This window comes from Zosterops lateralis, assembly GCF_965231275.1.
Source record: "Zosterops lateralis genome assembly, chromosome: 4".
In the NCBI taxonomy this organism is placed as follows: Eukaryota; Metazoa; Chordata; class Aves; order Passeriformes; family Zosteropidae; genus Zosterops; species Zosterops lateralis.
The window spans coordinates 19,264,910-19,290,694 of NC_139765.1; the positions used below are offsets into that span (position 1 = coordinate 19,264,910).

The following is a 25,785-nucleotide window of genomic DNA, read 5'->3' on the forward strand; positions in this document are numbered from 1 at the left end:
GAGCTGATAATGGATTCCAATCAACTGTTAGATTTTCCACTTCTTTCTTTTTTAATGCCACATCAAATAAAGTTTCACTATGTGTAAATATTTTTTTTTCTTTTCACAAATATGCTTTGACTTTTATATTGAGTATACATAAATATATATGATCAGTCATGACTTGTGGGAAAACTAATCTTTTCCAGCCTTTTGAATACATTTATCAATACATTGAACTGAAAGAAGTTCCCAGACAACTAATTGCAGGAGAAAACAGAAAACTTTTAATTAAGTTTAAGAAGTACAGGACTTTAAGTATCACTTTCTGGGCAAGAAAGCTAAAAATCATAATTTTTTTTTAAGACTGAAGTATCAGGCTTAGCCACAGGAAATATGATTTCCTTGCTTTGATCCAAGCATATTGTTAGATTGGCCAAAAGTACTGAAATCTCAGCCAACACTCACATGGGATTTTATTAAACAGGAAAATAGCAAGTCATCCTAACGTTGCAAATGAGTCACAAACTTTAGGAAACGTTCCCCTGGGACAGACATGCCACAGATGAGGAAGCGATGAAGCTGCCAGGCCACTCCCCCAGACAATTGCTCTGGAGGAGCATAGCCCTCATAAAGGACGTCTCTCCAGACACCATGTTATTTTATCCTTTATTTCACAGGGGGAGCCCCGAAGCTGCAAGAAGGGCAGCGCAGAGCAGTGGCAAGAACTTCCCGGCCAGTTGTTTCTGTACAGGCAAAGCAAATAGGATATCATGAGAGAACTTTAAAGGTAGGGGGAAATACATTTCAAAGTCTGTAGTTTAGTTTTGATATTGAAAAATAATCAGAATGTAGACTTTATCGTAAAATTTGTAGTTCATGGGTGAAGAGTAGAGATCTGTTCTCAGGATGGGATCATGGTCGTGAGAAGTTCCTCCATTAAATGAGATGCAGAGCTTGTCTAGAGCCTGGCTGCTTTGGAGCAGGATTCAGGAGGAACAGAGGAAGCTTGTAATCTACTTTGTCTAATTTAAACTTTGAATGTGTTTTCATAAAGAGTTATCATGAAGAATTAATGAGAAATTAACTGAACAGTAGGAAATGAAAATTGAAGTTTAAGTCATGGGTAAAAGCATTTTTCTTAAAAGGAGAAATAAAAAGTAGCATGATATAAGTAGTGATCTAAGCAAATGAGTAGTTGGTGTGGTTTCCTTCTATGCATCATAAAGATACCATTCTTGGTAACTGGGTCTGATGACTGTGGGGGAGTTAGTCTCCCCTTATGCTTCACACCATCCTGTTTCCATTAAGCAAGCAAGAAAGTGTGCTTTGGGAAAGAGTGGCATTCTTTCTATAAATTTGCCTCTCTAAATAAATGGAGTGAAGCTGCATATCATAGTACAATACCTGCCACTTTGCTCCAGTTGTTTGATCCTGGCTAATTGGCTTAGAGAAATAGAAAAAGGAACCAAGCGCCAAGTAGGTTCAGCTGTAGGGGGGTGTGTTGTGGGGGAGCAGGAGAAGAGGAAGGAGAATGAAGTATTTTTGGATGTCTTCACAGTGGCTTCAGGTGTTTTCTAGGTTTTGTTTCTACTATTAACATGCTGCCCAGGGTTATGAAATACTGCTGCAATCTAACTTTGTGCTGGCAGATGCACAGCCCGAATTACTACTGACATTGCTGTGTAATTCCTCTGAGCAATAGGGGATTTTTGTCGGTGGGATGGCTGAGCTGGCAGCAGTCATTAGGGCAGACATAGTTATAGAGAGGGACTAATCAAACCTCAGAGGAAGGCAAGAGAGAGGGAATAACCTCAGAGGAAGGCAACAATAGAATGGGTTGAGTACAAAGGGCTGTTTAATGCAAAGCAAGATTAAGATGAAAAGACAAGGGAAACTTCTTTGGACTCTTTTCTTTCCTTTGATTTGCCACAACTATTCCAGCAGTACTGAATCAAGTTCTACCAAGCTAGGCAGGCAGAAACACATATTTCTACAGTGGCAAAGTATGGGTTTCTTAATTTAATTTGTCTGGTCTTAAAAGTTTTTTCATTACTTTAGGTGATGCTCACTGATTTACATCAGCTAAGGAATCTGGTTTTTACTCACTCCAGATCTTGTCCTGCAATTTGAGAGGCATTGAAAATTTTGCCATAACTGCAAAGGCTTGAAGGTCTGAAGTCCTCAGACCTTGGAGTTTCACAAATGAAGTATGAAGGATCATTTTAGAAAGTGTATATGATGACAGTGCCATGTTCTTTGTGGCATAAGACGTCAAAATGTGTTTTAGGACTAATGGGCAGTTTTTCTGTGATAGTAGTTGTGATTTAAAAAAACAACTTTTGTGGAACCATAGTGGTCACACTTGATCTATTTGATGCCAAAGTTATGCTAAACCAAAGCAATGATAATCACTGACATATTACTAAAATGCAGTTTTCAGAGAAATGGTTTTCTTCATTCAGTTCTGTTCATTCTGTTGGTAAGGCTGGTAATTATTGGGGATTAGTACAGCATCGCATAGGATTGCTATATTTTCCTACAAACATATGCAGGAGGAGGGGAAAAACACTAATTAGGAAAGCCTAGGGCAGATGAAAAGAACAAAATAAATTAATGGAATATTTGCGTCAGCAGTTATATATCTCATCCTAGAGTACAGTATGAGGAGGCAGTAGGGTTGCATTGTTGTGGAAAACTAAGCTCTGCAAGGAAGCCCAGTGCTCCAATGAACAAGAAAATTTATAGTTCAGTATTTGACAGGTATAGAGATTTTCACACATGGATTAGGAAGATGAATTTTAAAGCTAATTAAAAGCAAAAAAAAAAAGGCATCAGAAAATTCAGATGCAATTATGTTCCCTTATCACAATATTTGCTACTAAAAATACTAATTTTTGAACACTGTGGGTAATGTTTCAATATTCCTTTATACTTTTTGTTTTTTCTGTTCAGGTACATAAGAAAGAAGACAATCCTCAGAAAACAATGGAAGTGAATGGGCTTACACCGGTGCTGGATTCCTATGACTTTGATCTCATTGTCATTGGTGGAGGCTCGGGAGGTCTGGCAGCTGCCAAGGTACAAGGGGGAAAATCACACTTAAATTTCCTTGTAAGTAGATGGGTGACATCCTCAGTGTCTTGGATTTGGATTTAACACTATAGGGGCACAACACTTCTGCCTGATCTGTGAAATTTCTTTTGAGGTTAGTACCAATTATACAATATTATTTTCTTTATGTTCTGAAGAAGGAACACATGGTATATTCCTTAATATTCCCTAATACTCCTTACTAGACTGAAACTCAATCCCCACTCATGAGAGATGATGCTGTTGGAAAACTGCAGGTAGATATCTTAATAGTGTTTGTTAGTAGTTGAATTTAAACTCATAAATGAAAAGGTTTTCAAAATTATTCAAAATTAACATCAGGAGGTATCTACTTTCGTATAGAAATACTATCTTTTCAGACATAGTTGTGTATCTTGTTTTAATTCTTGGCAACGGGGGAGAGTGTGTGATTTTTGAGCTTACATAGTTGCATAAATGGAGATTTGCCTGTACTTAAGCTGTGGTCTTACCCTTGATTTCTAGAGTCTGGTATTTCCTTCCCTGTAGCCAGAAGAATAATGGGGTTTGTTTAGGATATTTCTATTAGAAGCATGTCCAGAATTAATTAAAAGAATTCACAGTGGTACAAAATATACCAGCTCTTAGAGCTGTCATTATCCCAAATATTTTAAACTTGCAGAAATTTAATATATGTCAGTAACTCTCCTTTATATCAGTAGTCAAGCATGTTGTGTCTCTTCTGTCTGTGGTAGGATTAACTATTTAGAAGTGAATTGAGCGTTCCTGTAAACTTTTTTGTTCAAGACTTGGAGCTGGATTATTCCTCTAGTCAGGCTTATTTCTTTTGTTCTTGAGAAGTGGAGGAAGTCATTGAAGACTGAAAGAAAATAAGGAGAAAATATTTTAGAATAGCATTGGATTCACAGTGAACCCTGGCCCCTTAGAAGTACTTCTGTTATAATGGAAATGTGCAGGGCTGAATGATGTATTGTAGATCCATAGTCTATTTTGATAGTTTACTGCTTTCCTATCGATAGGGGCACTGTTGTCATTCTGTAGGATTGAGGATTGAAGGCAAGATCTATCAAAGTTCTGAGACCCACAAAGAGAAGAAAACACTGGTTTTCAAAGGGTGGAGATATTCTGGGATGGGAGAGAGTAACAGGAGTAAAATAGAGTTTGCAGTAATGCAAAAAGAGTTTGCAGCAATAAGAAGCCAGCTGTTGAAATTTCCATAAGGAGACTGGCTGACACAGTGATGTTTATTGCATCATTTTTCAAGACAGAAAAGGTGTGATAAACTGCCTAATTCCTTCAGCTCAGTGTATACAGTATATTGATTGTCAGTGTTCTCAAGTGATTGTTGAGTACAGCAGATGATGGTAGATCAATAAAGTCAACATCCATATCAGTAGTAATGTGAGTATTTCAAATCAGTTTCATGTAGTTGAAGTGAAACTGTTCTGCACACATAAACTTCTGACTTTTACTCAGATTGTTCAGTGTTTTTTAATGAATTAACTGACAGCGCTTTAAAAATAAATAAATAAATGAGAAAAAAAGAGAGGAAAAAAAAAAGAGAAAATTTCCCAGCTACACAGTTCTCAGAAAGTTCCAGATATCTGCACTCAGGTTTGCAGCAGTTCACCTAGATTGGTTAAATGTGTGCTTTTCACTCTGACACATGCACCTTTGTGTGCACATCTTCCTCTCTACATTGTGCCCAGATCTTGTTGCTTTGGCGGCAATTCTCCACAGGGAGTGCAAACACTGCCAGGCTGACTTGGTACAAGCCAGCCGCAGACCCAGGCTGGTGCCAGGCCCCTGCTCTTAGTTTACACAGAACAGCTCCCTGAGCAGCCTTGCAGCACTGCACTGAGCCCCAATAGGTTTGAGAGCTTGCAGGGCAGGTTTGTGGCTGTGGGCAGATCACTCAGCAGAAGTGGTTACATCTGTGTGTGATCTCTACCACGGTGGCAATGCAATGCTGTACTGTGTTATGTGACCATGTAGCTGAGGGAAGTTTGGGAATCCATGCATTCTGCTTAGCTTACCTTAGCTAAGGTAAGGCTCTTTGGAGCAGTGTTTAAGAGTTGTCATCATAAAGGAGCTTTAATGATACGTCTTGGTCCCTAAAGCGCCTTTCTGAACTTTCTCAGAGGTGCTGCTAATGGGTAGGAATTAGCTTCTTTGCCAGACTAGATCTTTATTGGAAGTGGAAATCCAGTACAGCAATATTTTCCGAAGGTGTCTATGGCCTGCATTATTTGAGGTGTGATTTGCATTTTGCATGAAGTAAGATACAATTAAAATTGAAATTCTGATTGTCAACTATTTGGATTAACAAGCATTACTGGTAACAGAATGCTGAAGGCTGTCCAGCTCCTCCCCAATCAAACCAAAGACCTTAGAGTAATATCCTGTTCCTCTAGTTGTTACTGCTTACATGTCTAAGAACTTGTCATATGATGCCAGCATAGTTGTGGTTACTCCAAGTAGCAAAATAGTTCTCAGTATAATTTACAGGCATTAATTGTAGATTTGCTAATGAAACTTCTTAGGAGAAATATAGAATCATAGAGTCATTAAGGTTGTCATGCTTGGCCATGTGATTGCTTGTGTCATTTTCTGATCTATTTCCAAACAAATGTTGGAGAAACCATCTTTGAAGGGAAAACTGGATTAATTAGGAATTTGTTAAGTAGGAGAAAAGTAAATGGGCATGTTGGAAAATAGTCTGAACAAAGAGACAGGACGGAGGAGTGAAGAGGAGGTTGGACTCACAGAATCTCCTGTGTATCAGCTGGTGCCATGGTGTTTTGTAGCAGGATGTATGCCTTTTTTTTCCTGTCATCTTCTTTTTCCTACTGAATGCAGAGATGAATTCAGAAGATTAATGACTGTCTGTTCCCTTGAAAATCATTCATTGTTACTTAATTAAAAGTCACAAAGCTTTTCAGCAATGCATGATGTTATCGTCTACTCCAAATTTAACTTCTAATATTTAGATATGTGTCTTATTTAATTTGTTTTGCAGGAGGCTGCCAAATATGAAAAGAAAGTGATGGTGCTGGACTTTGTCACACCTACGCCTCAGGGAAGCTCATGGGGTAAATTTCTCTTCATTGCAATCCTGTCATAAAGGAGCTTTGCTCAGAGACTCTGATTCTCACATTTGAAATCTGCCACACTGATGTGAAAACCACATTCTGTTCCTTTCTCTCAGGTCTTGGAGGAACATGTGTAAATGTGGGCTGTATACCTAAAAAATTGATGCACCAGGCAGCTTTACTGGGACAAGCCTTGCAAGATTCACGCAAATTTGGGTGGCAGTTTACAGAAGAAGGTAAAGAAGGACACTTTTTTCAGTCTTGTCATTTGCACTGGAAATCCTGAGGTGATTCTCTTAATCAGGTGCTTGTTGCACTGCAGCGTGTGCTGACTTTGACAATGTGAGGCAACTTCTGAGAGATAACACATAAATTGAAGCACTTTTCAAGTCTAAAGCCATGGGGCTTATTGCCTCCATGTTTCATCTGTTTGTTAATAGCTCCTGATCATGTTAGTAATTGATGAGACTGTTGTGTGAATAAAAGCAGTAAGGTACTACTCCATTTCTGAATGGACCACAATATCTAAGGGAATACCCCAGAATGCTGACTGACAGAAACTTTTTATAGTTACAAGCAAGGATTACTTTTCTCTAAGTGTCTGTCACTACTATATAAGAAGAAGGATTTTACTTTTACTATATATGATATGTATGGTTATAGGATTGTGATTTATTTAGCCTGCAATCCTGTATTTGGAAGCATGCAGAGGCACCTCTCAGACATGCATTGTCTTTATTTTTTGAGCAATGTCACCTGGTCACAGCTGTCAATATAAAACTGTCAATAATTCAGTAAGTCTTAATTTTCAATGTTTTAAGTCATAGCTATTGCACTGTGACTGCTCGTGTTATCTGTGCTGATGTAATTTTTTGAATTTCAGTAGATTTACCCTGAAATAAAATAGGAGTAAGACAAACCCAGTAAGACTGGGTAATGGAAAGAATCTGTTTGAAAATGGAAGTTTGGCTGTGGAAAAAGAAAAACTCAGACTAAAAGATAACCTTCCTCTTTTGTTTCTGATAGTCAAACACAACTGGATGACCATGACAGAATCTGTTCAGAATTACATTGGGTCACTGAACTGGGGCTATCGGGTTGCACTGAGAGACAAGAAGGTCACGTATGAGAATGCATATGGAGAATTTGTTGGGCCACACACAATTAAGGTACTCCATAGCCATTGTTTGCTGTGTCTTCCTGTACTGCTGTCTGAATAGAGATGCTTTTTAAATAGAATAAGTCTTCCCGTGGTGGGACTGTAAAACACTCACTTTGCACTAATACTTTGTATGCAGGCAACGAACAAAAAGGGAATTGAGAAGCTGTACACAGCTGAGAGATTTATCATTGCCACTGGTGAACGACCACGCTACCTGGGTATACCTGGAGACAAGGAATATTGTGTTAGCAGGTAAAACCAGGGAGGAATAAGAGGTCATTCCTTGTGTGTAAATGCTTCCCCATACTGAGGAGCACAGTCTGCTTGAAAGAAAACTCTGTACTCAGATGTTAGGGAAAGTGGGAATAGCATATCTGCTTATTAGGGAAAGTGGGAATAGCATATCTGCTGATGTTATGAAGTTGGTAGAATTTGTCTTCATGCATTGGGGCGGTCTTGAAACTCAGCACAATTTTTTTCCCAGCTACTCAGTGAAGGTAATTCAACTTTTGAGAAAACGGGTTTTGAATGTTTGGTTAATTGCTAATGCCAAGCAAAAATGTTATATGAAGATAAAGTGTGTTTTCATATCAGAGTACCTTTTAAGTTACTTGATGTAGAAACAGAGGTTGGAATTACAGACTGGCAAACCTATAGCAATGAGATAAATAACTGGCACAATCCCTCTGAAACCAAAACACCATGTGGTATGTTTCCCTTCTAATAGGTAGTAATGAAGTTAAAGATAACAGGTAATACGGCCTGTAAAGTGGTGCTTTAAAGTAGCTTCAAGGTGGAGGAGTCAGGAATCCCAGAGTTAAAAGCTATCAGATTGAGGCTGTCTGTGTAATCTTCACCAAGTTCCTTGGGTATAGGAGCTGTGCTACAGCCTTTAATTTCACAATCATGTTTTATTCCATCACCTTGAAAAATGGGGCACTTATTTTAGATTTAAATTTTTGGAGAATTGTATTGCCAAGCTTTGTCTAAGTGTCTGCTGTGTAAGCATGGTGCCTCTATGAGTTTTGGCTTTGCGGAGAAGCCTTGGTTTTATAGCCTAGGTCCTATAGCCTAAAGTGTGGTAGAACTGATGTGGCTTGATGAAGCAGTTGAAAGAAATGAAAAGCAGGCAAAGGAGCATGTTTTCCATAATTTCATATTTCTTTCTTCACCTGTTACTGTGGTATGTTGTCTGTGTATATCTGGCACTGTGTATAATGCTTTAGCAAAAGGGATAAGTCTTCAAAGTGATGATGGTATTTTATCTTAAAGCTGAACCCCTTCCTCTTTTAGTTCTCAGAAGCTAAAATTTGCAGCAAAATATTCAAAGCAAGATTTAGAGGGTAAATAAATGCCTATCTTTTTCAACGATTTGTCCTAAATTTCTGTTTAAAAAACCCTCCACTTTTTCGTGGTGATTCAGTTTTCATACTCCTTTTTTGTTGTATGTGTACTCCTAAATATAGCTTTTTCATCTGTCACACGCTGATTTTGTATTCCAGATGAACTTCCAAAGAATTAAGCAGGGGTTTTTTGGTGAGCAGGAAAAGGAATAAAGTTCTACTCCTACAGAAAAAAAAATAGATAAATATAAAGCAAAATACATTTTTCTGACTGCCTCTAATTTCTTTTTTTTTTTTTTTTTTTTTTTTCTTTTTCCCAGTGATGACCTTTTCTCTCTGCCTTACTGTCCAGGGAAAACCCTGGTGGTTGGAGCTTCTTATGTTGCCTTGGAGTGTGCAGGATTTCTTGCAGGTCTTGGATTAGATGTCACTGTAATGGTGAGATCCATTCTCTTAAGAGGATTTGACCAGGACATGGCAAACAGAATTGGCGAATACATGAAAGAACATGGAGTCAACTTTATTAGGGAGTTTGTGCCAATCAAGGTAGGCTCAAAGTGACTACAATTTATTGGGATGTACCTATCATAATGTTTTAAGATGTAAATTATTTTATTAATACAAAAGTTCAACTTTTATTACAGTATCTGCTGTGACATAGAATGGGTTAATTTTTGTTTTAAGCTAACTCCATGAAACTTAATTGAAAGGCATAATTTAATCTTAATATTAAAATTTTGTGAGATTGTGAAGTTCATTGTTTTTGTCAGAATTAGTTGGATTAGTATAAATTACATGGAAAATACTATACCTGCTTGTCCTGGTTCTGCAATCCAGTTCTGAAATCTGTGAAACTTCTTGCAGGCCCATAATTAAGCAGATGCATAATTTCCTCTAAGATCAAGGTCCAGTGCATCACAAGTAGTCCCATTTTTCATTGCCACTTTTCAAATCTTCAGCCAGCAAATACTGTTTATATGCTGAGGATTAATGGACTATCCAGAAAAGTTAATGAGACTTAGAAGTATCCATCTGTATCGTTTACTTGGCAGAGTCCTTAAATACTTGCTCAATTTTTGTTGAATTCAGTAAGAGTACTTATGCAGCTACTTACCTACATGTATAGGGTCATGAATAGGTAAATTCAGGTTGAATTTAAACCAGATTAGAAGTTCTGGAGCTTTTCTAATGCAAAATTGCTCTATCAAAGACTTCAGAGCGTGCTAACAGTATTTTTCTTTATAGTTTTTTCACAATAATCCTTAATTATTTTGAAATAATTATGCAAATGATGTATTAAGCAATTTCAGTTGGTGTTAAACCAGTGTGCTGCCAAGTTTAACTTTGGGGATTAACACATTAAATTCAGTGAAGACTGTTCATTTCCACTCTTAGCAGTGTCAAGAGTAGCTTAAAAAATGCTCATGCCAGTTCCTACTGTGGGTCTGAGCCTCTCTCACAGAATGAGAGTTGCTGTGAGAAGTCAAAATGGATGTTACTAGGAACTTAGTTTTTATACAGGTTTTTGTTGCATAAATCTCATGCTGTATGAAAAGTAGGGATGATTATCTAGGTTTTGTTGCAGACATAGCTTTTTGTAAGCTCTGATGGGGAATGAGAAAGAAGGAAGCTGGTTTTAGGAGCATATAATTTCAACTAAATGGCAAGCAGGCTCCTCCAGATGCATCCTGTGACAAGCAGTCCATTGCTACTGTCACAAAATGCACTTATAGTGTAGTTTACCCTGTCCCTTCACTATAGTCTCTTTGACTTCAATGGGAATAAAATATTTGGCCTTTTTCTGATTGAGAATATCCATCAGCTGAAGTTGCTGGGTAGGTTTTTAGCAGGTTTTCTCATCTCTTTCAGACATTGTGTTTGAAGTTATGCATGTTGTGCTTATTAAAACACTTTGTTGTAACTTTTGAAGGCAGAAGATGAATTATTATAAATAATGCTGCCTTTGAACAGAAGCACTTTAGCACAGTGATCCTTTAAGATGGCACAGTTGGCTTTTCTAAATAATAAAAAAAAAAAGGACAGAAATAAAAACTTCATCGGGAACTTTTTTCTTTCTGCTCTAAATATCACACATTAAGTAGGAACCAAGGGTGTTGTTAAAAAGTACCTTTTCATCTGTAGGATGAACACTAAAATTTACCAGAATTATGTTAAGTGTTGCACACTTACATGTCTCTTGTATGTACTGCTGAGGGCTTTCTATGAGAGTGGCTTCCCATGGGTAGAGGGAATGATGGCAGCACTTGGAGAAAATGTCTGATGGTATTTCCAGGCCTTGTAAGAGTTTCCTTCCTACTCACTCCCTCTGTCCCCAGTGAATACAACAGGTCATATGATGTGCTTGGACAAGAACTCAACCATCAGTCCACTTTTATAAACAGAAATGAAATTTTGTTGTGTTGGCCATAAGAATGGGCCATTAAAAAAAAACCACATTAAAATATGCAAGTAGAAATGTAAAGAATCTTGAGAGTAAGTGCCTAATTTTAGGTCGTGGTTAAAACTCTCTCAATGATATGTGGTGGGAAAAATATATATTTGTATATTTTTATTTGAAACTTTTTCATTTTTACCCCATCCAACCCCCAAAAGGTTGAACAGGTTGAGGAAGGAACTCCTGGAATACTGAAAGTTACAGCCAAGTCCACAGCGGGGGATCAAATGATTGAAGGGGAATACAATACTGTGAGTCCTGTCTATATGCATAAAGAATGTGAAATAGCCTTCCATTAAATATTGATATTTTGTGGGGTGTTTTCATCCACACTTAAAAATTATTTTAGTCATTACAATATGCTAATTGCACACAATTAGCAGGTAATTGATCTGGAAATAAAAGTCCCAAAGTCAATGGTTATTTTGGCTTGCCAAATCAGTTTGCGTGCTTTTGAAACCCATTTCTTAGCTTAGGGGTGTAGATGAGCTTGGTCCTGTGGAGTCAGTTGCAGGATTTTTTTCACAGTGGGATATTTGTAATAAACGATAAGTAATGATTTATAGTAGTTTTCATGGTAAGTAGGGCATGTTTTGTAGTTAGCACAAAACAATGGTCTGTGCAGGAGTTAAATGAACAGATGAGGTGTCATCTTAAGACTTGTTAACAATCTTCACAAACACAGATAATGCCCTGTGGCAAGTCAGTCAGGAAACTTCATTACGCACTTGAAACAGTAAATTACAATGTGCAGGTGTGGTATTGTATGTTTGATGGACTGTTTCCATCACACCTCGCTCCACTCATTTTCATAGGCCTTGATGCTGAAAGGAGAAAAAAAAATTGTGAATAGAGTATTTGGAACCATACAGAATGCATAAAGACTAGCCTTTGCCAGCCTGGGACTTCAGACTGCAAATGCTGTACGTCAGTGACCTTGTTTACCTGCACAGTAATCAGTCATGACTGCACATCAGTCATCCCCTAACAAGAACACACCTCAGTGCATCTGGGTGCCAATCCTGAGAGAAAGTTTAACCATGGCAGCAGAGCTGTTGCACAGGGTTGTAATACTGGAGTTTTTCTAGTCTAAAATAGTGAAAGCTTTTTAGCAAGGAAATCAATACCATCTCTTCATTAAGAAAACTTTTGGTTTCTTATTGCTACGTCTTCACTGAGATGCTGTCACTCCTCATAGAAGCTCTGAGCTGTGTGTGCTGCATTTTAAGACCTTCAGTCCTGAAGATGTGGTGTGTTTGATCATATGTAAGACTTGAAGGAGGTCTTGGGATTCCTTCAGGACAGTTCTTAGTTGTCATTTGAGAAGCATTATATATTTATCTGGGCAGTTTTCCAAGACTACAAAGCATGTAGCAATTTTTCCTTGTAATAGCAAAAGTTGGAGCTTGATTTGTTAAGATAGCAGAGTTGATAGGATGGGGAAGAATTTGGCCTGATCTGAACAAATGTTCAAACAAATAATATTCAAAAAATAATATTCTTTGACTTGGCTGAGAGCCTATATAAGTAAATTATATTTTCAGATTAAAAAAATACTATTTTATGATATTCTTATTTGCTTAAACATCTGAGTTTCTTTCCTGAAGACCCCTTTCCTTATGGAGCATTTTGAGATCACCTGCTCTGGTGATGATATGGGATAACACCTTGGTGTAAAACTACAAGGAAATAAAGAATCTGTCCCTAACTGATTGGTTTGCAATATCCTTGGAGTATTCTTCTAGGGAAAGCTATTTGCCTGTTTGTAACTGTAAGATTAAAACCTGGTATTGTTAGGTCATGGTGGTAACATGGCTTGCCTTAAACTCTGTGAATGTACAATGGCTAACAAATGTATTAATGTTACTGTGATCAAGCCATAGATACTAATCTCTAGTATATATTGAAGATAATAGCCAAAGAAAATGCACTTCTGAGTTTTTAAAAATCAGTCACGTGTGTTGCTGTTTCGCAGGTGTTGCTGGCAATTGGACGAGATCCATGCACAAGAAAAATTGGTTTGGACAAAGTCAAAGTGAATATCAATGAAAAGTAAGGACAGATGTCTGTGTACCATCACTCACTGCTGAGCTTGTGTAATGTACTGTTACAATGGTAGTAGTGCAGAGACATACAAAAGCTTTGAGGAAGAATTTGTCCCCTGTTTGTGTACACTTGGGTGGAAAACCGTGTAGCAGATAATTGCATTTTCTCCCATAGTACTGCTACATTTGGTTTTTTGTTGCTGAAACATCAAATTCTAATTCCTGGGAGAAAAAGTGTCTGTTTCGTTCTTTCTAGATTTACAGGTCTGTCTTAGCTTCTTCCAGTTACGGGGTTTTCTAGGATCTATCAGTTGTTCCTTGTACTCTCTTTTTCTCATCTTGCTTTTATCACCTCTTGGAGCAAAAATCTTTTTGTTCATACAGGCTTTTAGAGCAGTGAGTTTTGTTTATATTTTAATGTTATGTTATTTTGAAAGATAAGATTCAAGTAGTATTCCTTAAACTCCAAGGTGAAGTTTGTAATGTGTTTTAGGTTTTGGAGGGTTTTATTTCTTGCCTTGAGGCAACCCTTGGGTACAAGCTGTGTCTTCTGTAGAAGAGTATTTGATGTTTAATCTAGTGAGGTTGTTGCACCAGGGAGTGGAGCTATCAGCAACATTTTCAGTATCGGTAACTAAAACATCTCGCAGGCATGAGTCTCGTGAGTCCTCAGAGATCTCCCCTTTGAGAAAAAGATAAGGGACCATGACCTTGACCAGCACAGAGTTTTTATATATGAATGCAGTAACTGATATTGTCAAGGGGAACAACTGATATTCCAAATAAGTGGAAATTTAACCCTCTCAAAATTGGCAGCCCCATGTTGGCTTGTAGAACAGTACACATCTTTCTGATGTCAGGACACCTATTACTAGCTTAACAGAGTGCACTATAAAGTTATTTGCTTAAACTGTGTAATTTTTAATGAGTGTGAAATTGAGGAAGTTGGATTTTTAATATGAGAATTGCCACTGATCTCTCAAGTAATTGTGTGACTGTTCCTGTGTCTATCTCATTAGGTTTCCCTTTTACTTGTGTTTCCTGTGGTGATTACTGCACTATCTCATTTATTGATGAAGTAGGAAATATTAATAATTAAAAACTTCCGCTAGCTCAGTGCACTTACAGCTAAAAAGCTTGCTGACTGTCCCTTAGGTAGGGTGTATAGCAGCTTGGCCTGTCTCTGTGTAGGATCTTGAAGCATAAGTTTCTATAAACAGCTTCAACCACTGGACTGAAATTTCAGTAATGGGAAAATTGTTTTGTCCTACAAATGGAGGGGGAGAAAGTCTCTTTCTGTCACTCCTGAAAGTTGCCAGTACACAGCTCAGGTGGTGGTAGAGAGTATTTCAGGAAGAGGTTTATGCTTCACCTCAGTGATTCAGGAGGTGAATTGCAGCTTTTCAAACTACCTCCTTATCCAGTGTATGAATTCCTGTAGTTTTGATCAAATTTGCCCTACTTTATATTCCTGCCCAAGACTGCAAGATTATGAATATTAATTCTTTCCTTCATACTTCACATACAAGACTTTCTCTTAAAGCTAAGGGGCCTGCAAGATTATTTACACCTCCAGCCTTCACAGCAGAACACTTAGATCTTTTTTCTTGTTAATTCCAATTGCAGAACGGGAAAAATTCCTGTCAATGATGAGGAGCAGACAAATGTGCCATATATCTATGCTATTGGAGATATCCTGCAGGACAAGCTGGAACTCACGCCAGTAGCAATCCAGGCAGGAAGATTGTTAGTTCAGAGGCTTTATGCTGGGGCAACCACTAAGGTAAGGAACCAGTTGCCACAAAACACTCACTGCTCTGCTTCTAAGTGCATGTGCAAGTCTGCTTGATTATGGAAAACTCAGTGGAATTTTAAGGATTGGCTTTGATGATCATTTTAATTTCCCCCTGGCAAAGATATTACTGCAGATGTGTTCGGCTAATTATGTAGGATGAAATTAATACATTATGGATTAAGCAGTAGTCTCTTTTTTTTTCCCCGATTAAGAGGTTTAGTTTCCTCTCAGAGTATAATGATAATGAAATTAACAGAGATCATTTAACTGGTTTTTAATTCTACCGCCTTCCCTAAAAGGCGCCTATCCTGTTAAGTGCTTTAACACCAATTCAAAGGCAGTTTACTAAACCTACCTATGGTCCCTAAATAGAGTGGAATAGGAGTTTGTGAAGTTCTTAATTTTCAGTGTTATTTTCACAATTTTTTTTCATTTCTCATCTGTATGTTTTCGATGTAATATGCAGTCCCTATTGTAGTTGAATATGGACACAAAGGAAGATCAGATGTGCCAATAATTCAGCACACATTTATATCTGAGTAGTTGAATTAATAGATTCAGTGTTTGTTTCATACTAGTGCAGTTCTGGGTTTCAGCCAGGTTATGGTTGGTCAAATGGGAGTAACATGGGGTACTCATTTACGCCTTATGTTTAAACCAGAAGGAAAGGAGAGTCCCTTTAAAGAGCTGTTACACTGATGGTTGCTTGTCTCACCTTCATAACCATATGGCATGACCATAAAGGTTTCTCCCTTTCAGAGCTGCTGTTCAACTGTCAGCCAGATTTAGACTGTGATTGAGTTGTTTGTTTCATGTTGGCAGGTATTGGAGTAGCAGAACCCTGAATCAGTGTGCATAATGTCATTGAATTAGTCAGGGAAGGTTTAAGGAACTAGAGCAGAAGCCAAATTTTTTTTTATTGCTGCGATGCTATGGATATGTCTTAATTTACATTTTATGCCAGATAAGAGTCTCAAGGTACAAAAATTGTTATTCTGCCAAAGGAAGCATTCTTGTACAGTGAATCCAAGAAATGAGTAACTACTTAAAAAAAATGGGACTGTGGGTTACACTGCCTTTGTAACAAATCTGGAGAAGGCGATTGAAACTTAATGAGGTGTTATAGATAGGTGGGACAAGAACAGTAATCAGCGTCTTAGTTGATCTCCAGTCACAAAGGAAATTAATTAGAGTTGGAATATGTAGAAAATAAAATTGCTAGAAATGAAATAGAGCTGACCAGCTGCTAGTCTGCTATGGCAGAATGACTCATTTGGTGGATATGGGAAGAGCAGTGGATGTTTGTTTATTTTGAATCTAGCAAAGGCTTTTGACACTGTCTCCAGAACATTGTCATGGACAAATGGATGAATTGCAGGCTGGGTAAGTGGGCAGTGAGGTCAGTTGAAAACTGGCTGAACAGACAAACTCAAAGGGCTGTGACCAGCATTCCAGAAACCAGCTGAAGGCCGGTCACTGGTGGTGTGCCACAGGCTTAGGCTTGAGTCCAGTGCTGTTTAGCATCTAAATTAATGGATCTGGATGATGAGAACAAGTGGACCCTCAGAAAGTTTGGAGATGATACAAAATTGGGAGAAGTGACAGGTTTTCACTGTCCCCACAAATAGCTGTACTTCACGTCATTGGTTCTTTTGGCATCACCTAGGCCACAGCAGATGAAAAATGAGTTTTGAATGGTAGTGGTGCCCTTGCAGCGTCCCCAGCTAAAAATAGCATGCTTTGTAGAAGTGGTTGAACAGGCTGCTTTTTACCTCCAGTTTGACCTGTGATTGGGTACCTTTTTAAAATAGGGCATTGAATTTCCCTTTCCATTTAATCAATGCATACTAATGTTAGTGTGGCTTTAAACTATCTTTTTATTCTTGCTCTAATTAACACCTCTGGAATGGGCAAACACAAAACTATACCTTAATTTAAGACAATTTAAAAAAACAAAAGAGCTTTCAGAATTGTGAATAATCAAGCTCTTCTTGCTGTGTTTTAAACTGCTGTATGCTGGTTTTATTACTGATGTTGTGTGGGTTTTCTGTTTTGTTTTGAATTCCATACAGTGTGACTATGTGAATGTTCCAACTACTGTATTTACTCCTTTGGAGTATGGAGCCTGTGGGTATTCTGAAGAGACCGCAGTGGAGAAATTTGGGGAGGAAAACATTGAGGTAAATGCCTTAATTTCATCTGGGTTTTAGTTTTCCAATTTGTAATTTGAAATAATGTTAAGAGTCAATTAAAACATTATTTTGCACTGTGACGTAAGGGCAGGAGGTGACTAGGTATATTTTTTGTCTTCCTTGGCTGTTCCTAAATGTTATAAAAATCATCCTCAATTCCAATAGCTCTAATTGCAGATATGTTCTATTTTTGGCAAAGAGGGGCTTAAAGGTGAAATATTTGGTTAAAAAAAAAAGGAGTAAAAGGGTTTTTTTGTGTCTGCAAATACTTCAGGATAAATTTAAGCTGAGTATGTGCTGGAAGCAATATACTGGTTTTAATGACAAAAAACAAAAGTGAGTCTTCTATATCTACAGCATGGCAAATTCCTTACCATTACCAAAAAAGTAATTTTTACTTTATAAAACCAAATGTTATGCTCATTTTTCCTGTTTACTTTGACTATACAAAGAGGTATGTGCTTAATTTTACTCATGTGAGTGATCCCTTTTCATTCACTGGGATTGCTGGTCAGGAGTGAAATTAGATAAATATAAACATTTAGTGCCTGAGGCTGTTCCTCAAAAATGCTGTACTGACCACACTACAGAAAGCATGAGGGGAGGAAATCTCACAATAAACTGAACTTTTATGTCCTGCAAATATCACCTAGGGAGCATTATTTACAGAAATAAGCAGATAAGTGGTAGTGCGTGAAGCTGAGAACTTGTCCCCCTCTTAGTGACATTTTCCGATTTGGAATGTGGAGAAAAATGAGTAAATACAACTCAAAATGGCAGTGTGCCTAATACTGCTAATCTGACCACAGGGCAAAGGCTTAAATGCTTTTCTGCACACAAAGTTTGTATATACCCAGTCAAATTTTTGTTATTGAGTGAAATTCTTGATGTTATATATGGAACACTGGACCCTTTATTCTGGAAAATGTGCTTTGGATTTTCAAAGCATTTTATTTTTTATAATGTGCATCCAGAAGCATTTGTGTTTTGGCTGAGTCCTCATTTAGTGTAGTCTGACCTCTTTATTGTGTCACCTTATTGGCTTTTTTCTTTGCAAGCCTCAGTAAGATTATTGAGTCACTTGTGATTTTGTAATTTAATAAGAGCGTGGTGAACTGTGCCCTGGAAGAGTAATATTCTTATGACTTCTCCTTTTTTAATTATTGGATGATACTAGTACTTACTTCATAGACTTCTGGTTTTGGCATTCATTAAGGGAAAAAAGCATTGTCACGATTTCAGATGTTCTAAATGCTGTGTATGTTGCTCATTATTTAGGATAATCTGGCAGCTTTTGGAAGATCATACTCTCTGCTTGGAAATTACACAACTCTTTTTTAACCTGTGTTTTATTTCCAGGTGTACCATAGTCATTTCTGGCCACTGGAGTGGACTGTGCCCTCCAGAGATAACAACAAATGTTATGCAAAGATAATTTGCAATATTCAAGATAACGTAAGTGCATCTTTCCTTCCAGGGAATACAATATCTATATGTTTATCATAGAAACTGTTGATGATACAACAGCTATAAATAGGTTATTTTTAACAAATTAAAATTAATTTAAATTTGCCTACCTTTTGAAGTATCATAAATATTTATAGTGATGCATACTTCTGTATATACAAAACTAACTCCTGGTAAAATACAAAATTCTGCCATTGCTATTTGTATATGGTACTTCTTCTGTACATGTAAAATAAGAAGTAGAGATCTTTGAGACTGTTTATTAACTTTGAGAAGTGAGCAAATCAATACATGTAAAAATGGTTAGGAGTTTTATTGGTTGATTCTCTCCTCCCCAAACCTGGACATTCTTTTCTGGGAGACTCTTCTCTCTGAAAATGAGGTCTCTCAGAAACCATCACAATTTGTAACTTCTCCAAACTCACGTGTGGTCATAAAACTCTTGAGCTTGTTCTAACTGGATAATGTATCTTGCCTGTACACATCCCATTTAATAATGCCAGGATTATCCTTGGACTAGGATCAAATTTCCTGGCCATGGAAATGTATAGTACCTGCTGAAGCAACAGCTAAACTAGTAATTGGTTAGAAGAATTGGTGTGCCTGTCTCAAAATGATCATCATCTGTTCAATAAAATTTAGTTGATTTTAATAATATAAATTATTATGAAGAGTAATGTTCTATTAAAATGCATTCCTGTTAAGATGGTGGTATTGCTATCTATCCTGTAAGAAAAACCCAAAACTTACTTTATCTATATTAATTTTTCTTACATACAGATTTCTCTTTCTGCAGTCTTTCTAAGCATCATGTCACCATTTTCTAAAATTTGCAAACTTGTCAGATTTTGCCCATCCTCTTTCTGGAGGAGTTTGCAGTGGTATGGAAGGTATTTTAGAACCTTTGGCTATGCTCTAGTCCAAAGTTACTTAAGAAAATGCAAAGGTTTAACAGTGATGTAAAGTGTTTCATTAATTTATTTTCACTTCTTGTCCTGAAAATTTGAAATGTGTTTAAACATCTAAGGGTTGTGTTGAAAGTTACCCTGGAAAAAAAAATAATTCATTAACTGTTTAAAACTCTCATTGCCTTGGTTTTATTACTATGGTTTCATTTTGATGTATGTCCCTATTTTTAAAGGAGAATAAGGATAATTCCATTTTACTTATTACCAAATTATAGCTTTTCTTGTTCAAGTAGACCCTGTGGTAAATCTCAGTCCTCAGACTTACTGAAAGAATAGTAATCTTTCAATAGTATCTACTATCCCCAATATATGTGATATTTAGCAGGAAGAGCAGATAATTTTGATACTCAACTGGGCTACATCTAAACTCACCAAAATGTGATTAATTCACTGAAGGCCACTAAAGCCCACAGCAGTTGATATGTGCTAAATTTTCATGTTTTTCTCTTTAAGAAAAGCAGGTCAGGTCAAGACAACTTGTTCTGATGGGTGTTTTCTGTGGATGTTATGTGCAGGGTGATGTGTTCTGCAACTGAACAGAAGTATAGATAGAAGTGTGAATAGTACCTTCCTTGTAACTGGATGGGGTTTTTGCCAGTCTCTAAGTATATTATCTCCCACTGAAAGACATCACTGTCACAAGAGTTATAACTGGCAGTTCAGTTATAATAGACTTCTTGCCTTGTCTGTTTGGCTACAACTTCACCCTGTGGTCCTCTACTGTGAGAAACTATCAAACTGAAAATTCTTCAACAGCTACAGACCATGTAGCAACCTACCACAGGCCCTCCTACCGAAAACCTTCATGCAGGGTGCTCACCTTTACTTAGGCGTGGGTTCTATTGGCATGAGTGGGATAACTCACTTGAATAAAATTTCAGACCCATGCAATTCAACATAGACCATGGGGTGCGTTAAGTTTGCATGCTCTTGATGTACTCCTGTACAAAACTTTGTAAGAAAGCTGACTCCTGAGTTCCTAGTTGAATCTTTGGAGAGAGAGAAAAAGAATTACACCATCTCACATATGTTAGGGCTAATCATAGTTCACATTTTAGTGGTTACATTAATTTGTTATACATTTTGTGAGCTGATTAAATTATATACACTGAATAAGAAAACTTTACACATTGTCTAAAGAGAACTGAATTCATGACTGTGCTTGCATGTGATTATCTTTGGCATTTAGGAGAGAGTCATTGGTTTCCATGTCCTTGGTCCAAATGCTGGAGAAGTCACCCAAGGGTTTGCAACTGCTATTAAATGTGGGTTGACAAAAGAACAGCTGGACAGCACTGTAGGAATTCATCCCGTCTGTGCAGAGGTTTGTATACAAAATCACCTCAAAGCCCATGGCATTCTGGGGTAAGGTGTTGGAAATATGAATAACAGAGCTCCGTTAAAGATGTCCAAATTTACAGGGAGGTAGAGGGGAAAAAAGGAGAGGAAATGATGTGGTTTTAATATTTAGAATTCTAACACTTAGGTTTAGTCTGCGATATTTGATTTTATTTTTTATTGTGTTCATTTATGAAAAGTTTATGGCTTCCCTTAATCCAATTCTCTCTCTACTGGGGAGTATAGAATTTTTATCCCACTCAAGATCATGAAAGCTTCAAATACTATTTCTGCTAAACTGGTTGTCAAAGACAGATTAGTGTACTTAAAATGCTTACAAACTGGTGCAGGGAAAGGGGGCCAGCGACGTGACATTTTTTCTATTAAACTCTCTCCTCTAAAGATCTTTTCTTTATCCTGTAGGTCTTCAATTCATTAAGCCACACAAATATTCCTCCTCCTTTTTATCTTGCTGTTCCTCTTTAATGAAAAGCTCAGTTTTCTCTAGCAGATGTGGGACAGCTCTTCCCAGATGTAAATCAGAGATTGATTTTAATAGCATTAGGACCATTTTATATTAGCTGAGGATCCCTAAAAGCTTGTTTATGACCTGTGTAAGTCTGTACAAAATCTCAGATTGTGTTAGATGTAAAGCATTACAAGGGTGCACCAGGATGCTGCTCTGCAGAAGTGACATCCACCTCTCTTGTTTTCTACTTTCAAGGTGGTTTAGTAAAATCAATGTAATAAGAACTCCATAAGTGGAATGGACTGCCAGCAATCTGAATCATCTGCAAAGCATCCATAATACAAATTCTGGTCTCTGTAGTGCCATCTAATGGTGTTCTTGGAGGCCCTTGAGGAGGGGTAGCAGGTCCTTATCTTACCAGAGGCCTTGTGGACGTCTCTAAGGGAGGCATTCAAACCTGTGAACTCTAGTGGGGTGTTAGCATATGCAGTGTGAAGAGAGGATGAGAGTCATAATTTATTCTGGACATCTGAGCTGCTAAAATTGAAACTGAATAGAATGATGATTAGACATAATTCAGGGAGGTAATTTCAGATAATCATTTTGTTTGAGTGGGGGAGGAAGAAATTGGCTCAGGAGAAATACACTATTTAAAAGCTCCAGGGAACAGTGATCATTTTTAGTGACAGTCTTCAAAAGGTTTTTTTATGCTTTTACTTAATTTAATCTCTTGAGCAGTAAACAAAAATCAAAGTGCAAGATGGCACTCTTTGATTAATAAAATGCTTGAAAACTGGGATTTGTGAGGAATGAGCATATTGGATGAATAGAACAATGGATAATATCTCTGTTATTTTTTGTTACATCCCTTTAAAAGTTAAAGAAAATTAAGTCTGATTGGAACAGGAAAGGGGCTGTGTTACAGGGTCAAGTGCTGACATCTTCAGTGACACTAGTATTAATTAATTGCTAAGTCTTCTGTGAAACATGATTTAATTCCACGTGAAGAAGTTCTTAAGACCAAGGGTTCCATTCTCACTGCTTACAAACTGGAGCCAGATTTCCCTTTTCTTCCTGGAGCATCATTTTATTCTGCAGAAAACGGGAGCTCAGAATGGAATTTCTTGTAAGGTTAAGTCCAAGTAACTACAAACACAGAACTGGTAGGATATCAGCCCTAAAGAGAATTACATCTCAGCCTCAGCTGTGCTGCCAGAAATTCAGGAGGGTACTATTGATCATCTGTGATGAAGAGAAATTGCCTTCTGAAAGCTGGAGTAATTCTTCCAGGTAGCTAATTATGGCTTTCCAGCCATTTGATCTAAGTTTTTGTCATCACTTAAGTAACAAACAAATTCTGTCCAAAAATACATGTTTCCAACAATTATCAGATTACTCCAGCTGGCTTACTAGGGAGCAGGGTGGTCCCCTCCCACACCTGGACCTTGCAGTCTGGCCAGGAGGAAAGCAGATGAATTTTGTGCTTTTTAATCTTGGTCTTTTGAAGTGAAATAACAATAAATGAAGACTCCCATATGTTGTCAGGCTGTGGATCAGAAATAAAGTCTTCAAACCTCTCTATCAAGACATGCACTATATTTTAGATAAGTCACTGTTCTTCTGCCATATCTATTAGGCATGCATTCTTCTTCCTGATTTGTGTATAATGCTTTACATGCTTATAGAAAGGGGAGGAGGTTTATCATTTATTGATGTTGTTCTCTGAAGAGCTGCTAGCAGCCTTAATGCAGCAAAGCTTCTACTGAGAGAAATATAGGTCTTTCTGATCCCCATTATCTTCAGATACTTCAGTGTTATTTGCATAGCTGAAATGTGTATGTACTTTATTCTATTCTATTCTATTCTATTCTATTCTATGCTAAGTTTGTTCTTCCTGAGAGATGGCTTTGATGATAGCTAATTATTGCAACTTTGAAGCACTTAGATAGTAGTGGTTTTGATTTCCTTTTTTCTTTTCTATATGTATGCAAAACCATGCAATTATTTGCGTAGTAAAGTGCTAGTATTAAACAAATTTTTGTAGCATTTTCCTTCCCAAATTTTAATCTGTTAATCTTACAATAATTATTTAGGAATAATATATATAATTTTCTTTAATGTGACTTGAAAGCAGTAAAAATTGGAATTTTTTTGAACTAGTTTTACTCAGCGTTTTCATAGCTATTGTTGAGAGGACACAGATCCCAGACATAACACCTTCATCACAAATCACTTCCAGATTTCTATAATGTCTAGGAAGGCACAAAGGCAAAATTCTCTCCAAATGCCCAGGCCTTGAGTTAACTTCACTTTCCCAAACAAAAAAGTTTCTTTGAGCCATAAAGACACTTATTCATTAGGTATACTGGAGTTTATTATTACTGAGCTTGTTCCCACTGTAAAAACTTAGGAGCATTAAGAGAGGTCGTATAGAGCCATGTGACTTCCTTAATTCTTTCTTTTCCACTGTAAAAGGAAGAACATAAGCTAAATGAAGAGAAAAAAAGTTATTCGTATGCATGTGTGCTGTTTAATGGCAAGGATTAAAAATGTGTGATTTTCATTATTATTTTCTTACTTTAGGAAATGGCTGTTGTTCTGAACATCATGTCCAGATTAATCTTCCAGGAAAAAGAAATTATCCATATTAAGAGTCTTCTTTCTTCTTTGTCTCAAGGTATTCACCACCTTGTCTGTGACTAAGCGTTCTGGTGAAGACATCACTGTGAGTGGATGCTGAGGTTAAATTCCCCCATTCTTGCTATTGCCAGAGACTGACTTTCATAAAAGTGTCTAACTCCTGCAATTCAGAACAAAGGTTTTAGGAGAAGTGACCCTTGGACACCTGCAGGAATGTGTAGAGCTTAACTTGGATGTCCCATCGTCCTAAAGAGAAGAGCTCTGCGGGAGTTGGTCGCTTGTGGTGCCTGGCTGGCAATTAGCAATGCAATGGGAATCTTGCCTGTCAAGTTGGTGTTTAGCAGGGCATTTAATGAATGCTTCCATGAAGTCATAGCCTGAAGCCTGGATTGTCTGGTGGGCAGTGATGGAAGAACTGCTAGCACAGCTGGACAACAGCTGTTTTGGTTTGGCCTTATTCCTCTCTAGTTTCTTTCCTGAACGTTCCTTTCAAGTTGTTTCCAGAACAAAGAACTTCCCAACTCTGAAAAATTCCCCCCAAGTTCAGGTAATTGTATCAGATAAAATAGCTGCTGTTTTCTGGGTCATGACACAGCAAATGCAAGGTCTCTTCATGAGCATGCACTTTACCAGCTCACATGCCTATGGAGGGCAAGTTCTACTTGTTTGATCATGAGGAAGAAAAGAGCCTTGGAAAAAAGTTTAGTACCACCTAAAATAACTTATTTCTTGCCTTCTAAACTGACTCTGTTGTGACTTTTTATTTAGGGATCCTTGTTTGTGAAAACATTCTTCTCAGTGAGAAAGGAAAATAATTTATTAAGGCCTTTTGAAAATAATTTATTAAGGCCTTTTGAAAGTTGTTGTGTTTCTTCCCTGAAATCATGCATATAACACAGATGTGATGATCATAGCTTTTCTCAAAGCTTATGTGATTATAATGAATCTGATTTGGAGCTGACAGAATTCCAGTGCTGAATGGATTGTACTTCCAAGAACTCTTTGCAACTTCATTAAATTTAAGTAAATTTCTTTCTTTCCAGGTGAACTGTTGTAAGCTGCCCTATTTCAGGTCTAAACTGACCACTTTGAACACAGAAGTACTGAGGTTTCCTGGAGATTAGTGAACCCTTAGAATCAAAAAAATACACAGCCAAACGACATTCCCCTAAAACAACCAAACAACCAACCAAACTCTCCAGCCAAACTCCAAAAACCAATAAGGAAAAAAATCTGTTGTGTAGAAATGGTCTAAAAGTTATATTTAGTTCCATGTGTGCTATGTTTTATATTTAATTAAGAAAACAACACTTTTAAAACAGAGGTTTCTGTGAAAATACCAGATTCTTGAATATCCCTCCTGTTTTGGATAAGCTGCATATTTACTTGTCAAGAAAGAGCAAAAATGCCTCTTTGTAATGGAAATGAAATGGGTTTTGATCTGTTTTTCCATTTCCCTCTCTTTTAGCAGAAAGGTTCAGATTACTTTTATTAAATGGTTCTTGGGAGTTCAATAGTGTGGTGTGAACAGGGGGTGAATTCCCCAGCCTTGTGGGCAGAATGCCTCGTGCCTAAATTCCTGCCTGGTAACAAATTCTTGTATTTCTACTGAGATTTCTAAAATAGCATTGTAAGTTATTTTTATAAACCCATACATAACTGAAGGATTTTTAAACATGTTTTGTATAGTATCTAGAATGCTCTGTGATGGTATTTTTCTGGCCAGTTTAATAAATAAATAAATCGA

The 25,785-nt window shown here is 37.3% G+C and overlaps 1 protein-coding gene across 1 annotated transcript; it reads left to right on the plus strand.

Annotated features, from left to right (window-relative positions):
* Positions 1–659: 659 nt before the first annotated feature.
* On the plus strand, positions 660–25,785 carry TXNRD1 (thioredoxin reductase 1). The gene is made up of 14 exons (XM_083860438.1): positions 660–769; positions 2,935–3,060; positions 6,092–6,164; positions 6,281–6,400; positions 7,191–7,333; positions 7,463–7,578; positions 8,990–9,215; positions 11,283–11,375; positions 13,100–13,176; positions 14,796–14,952; positions 17,037–17,144; positions 18,516–18,611; positions 20,781–20,915; positions 24,076–25,785. Exons 2-14 carry the CDS (start codon positions 2,968–2,970, stop codon positions 24,136–24,138), a joined length of 1,500 nt encoding a protein of 499 aa, XP_083716564.1. The 5' UTR covers positions 660–769; positions 2,935–2,967; the 3' UTR covers positions 24,139–25,785.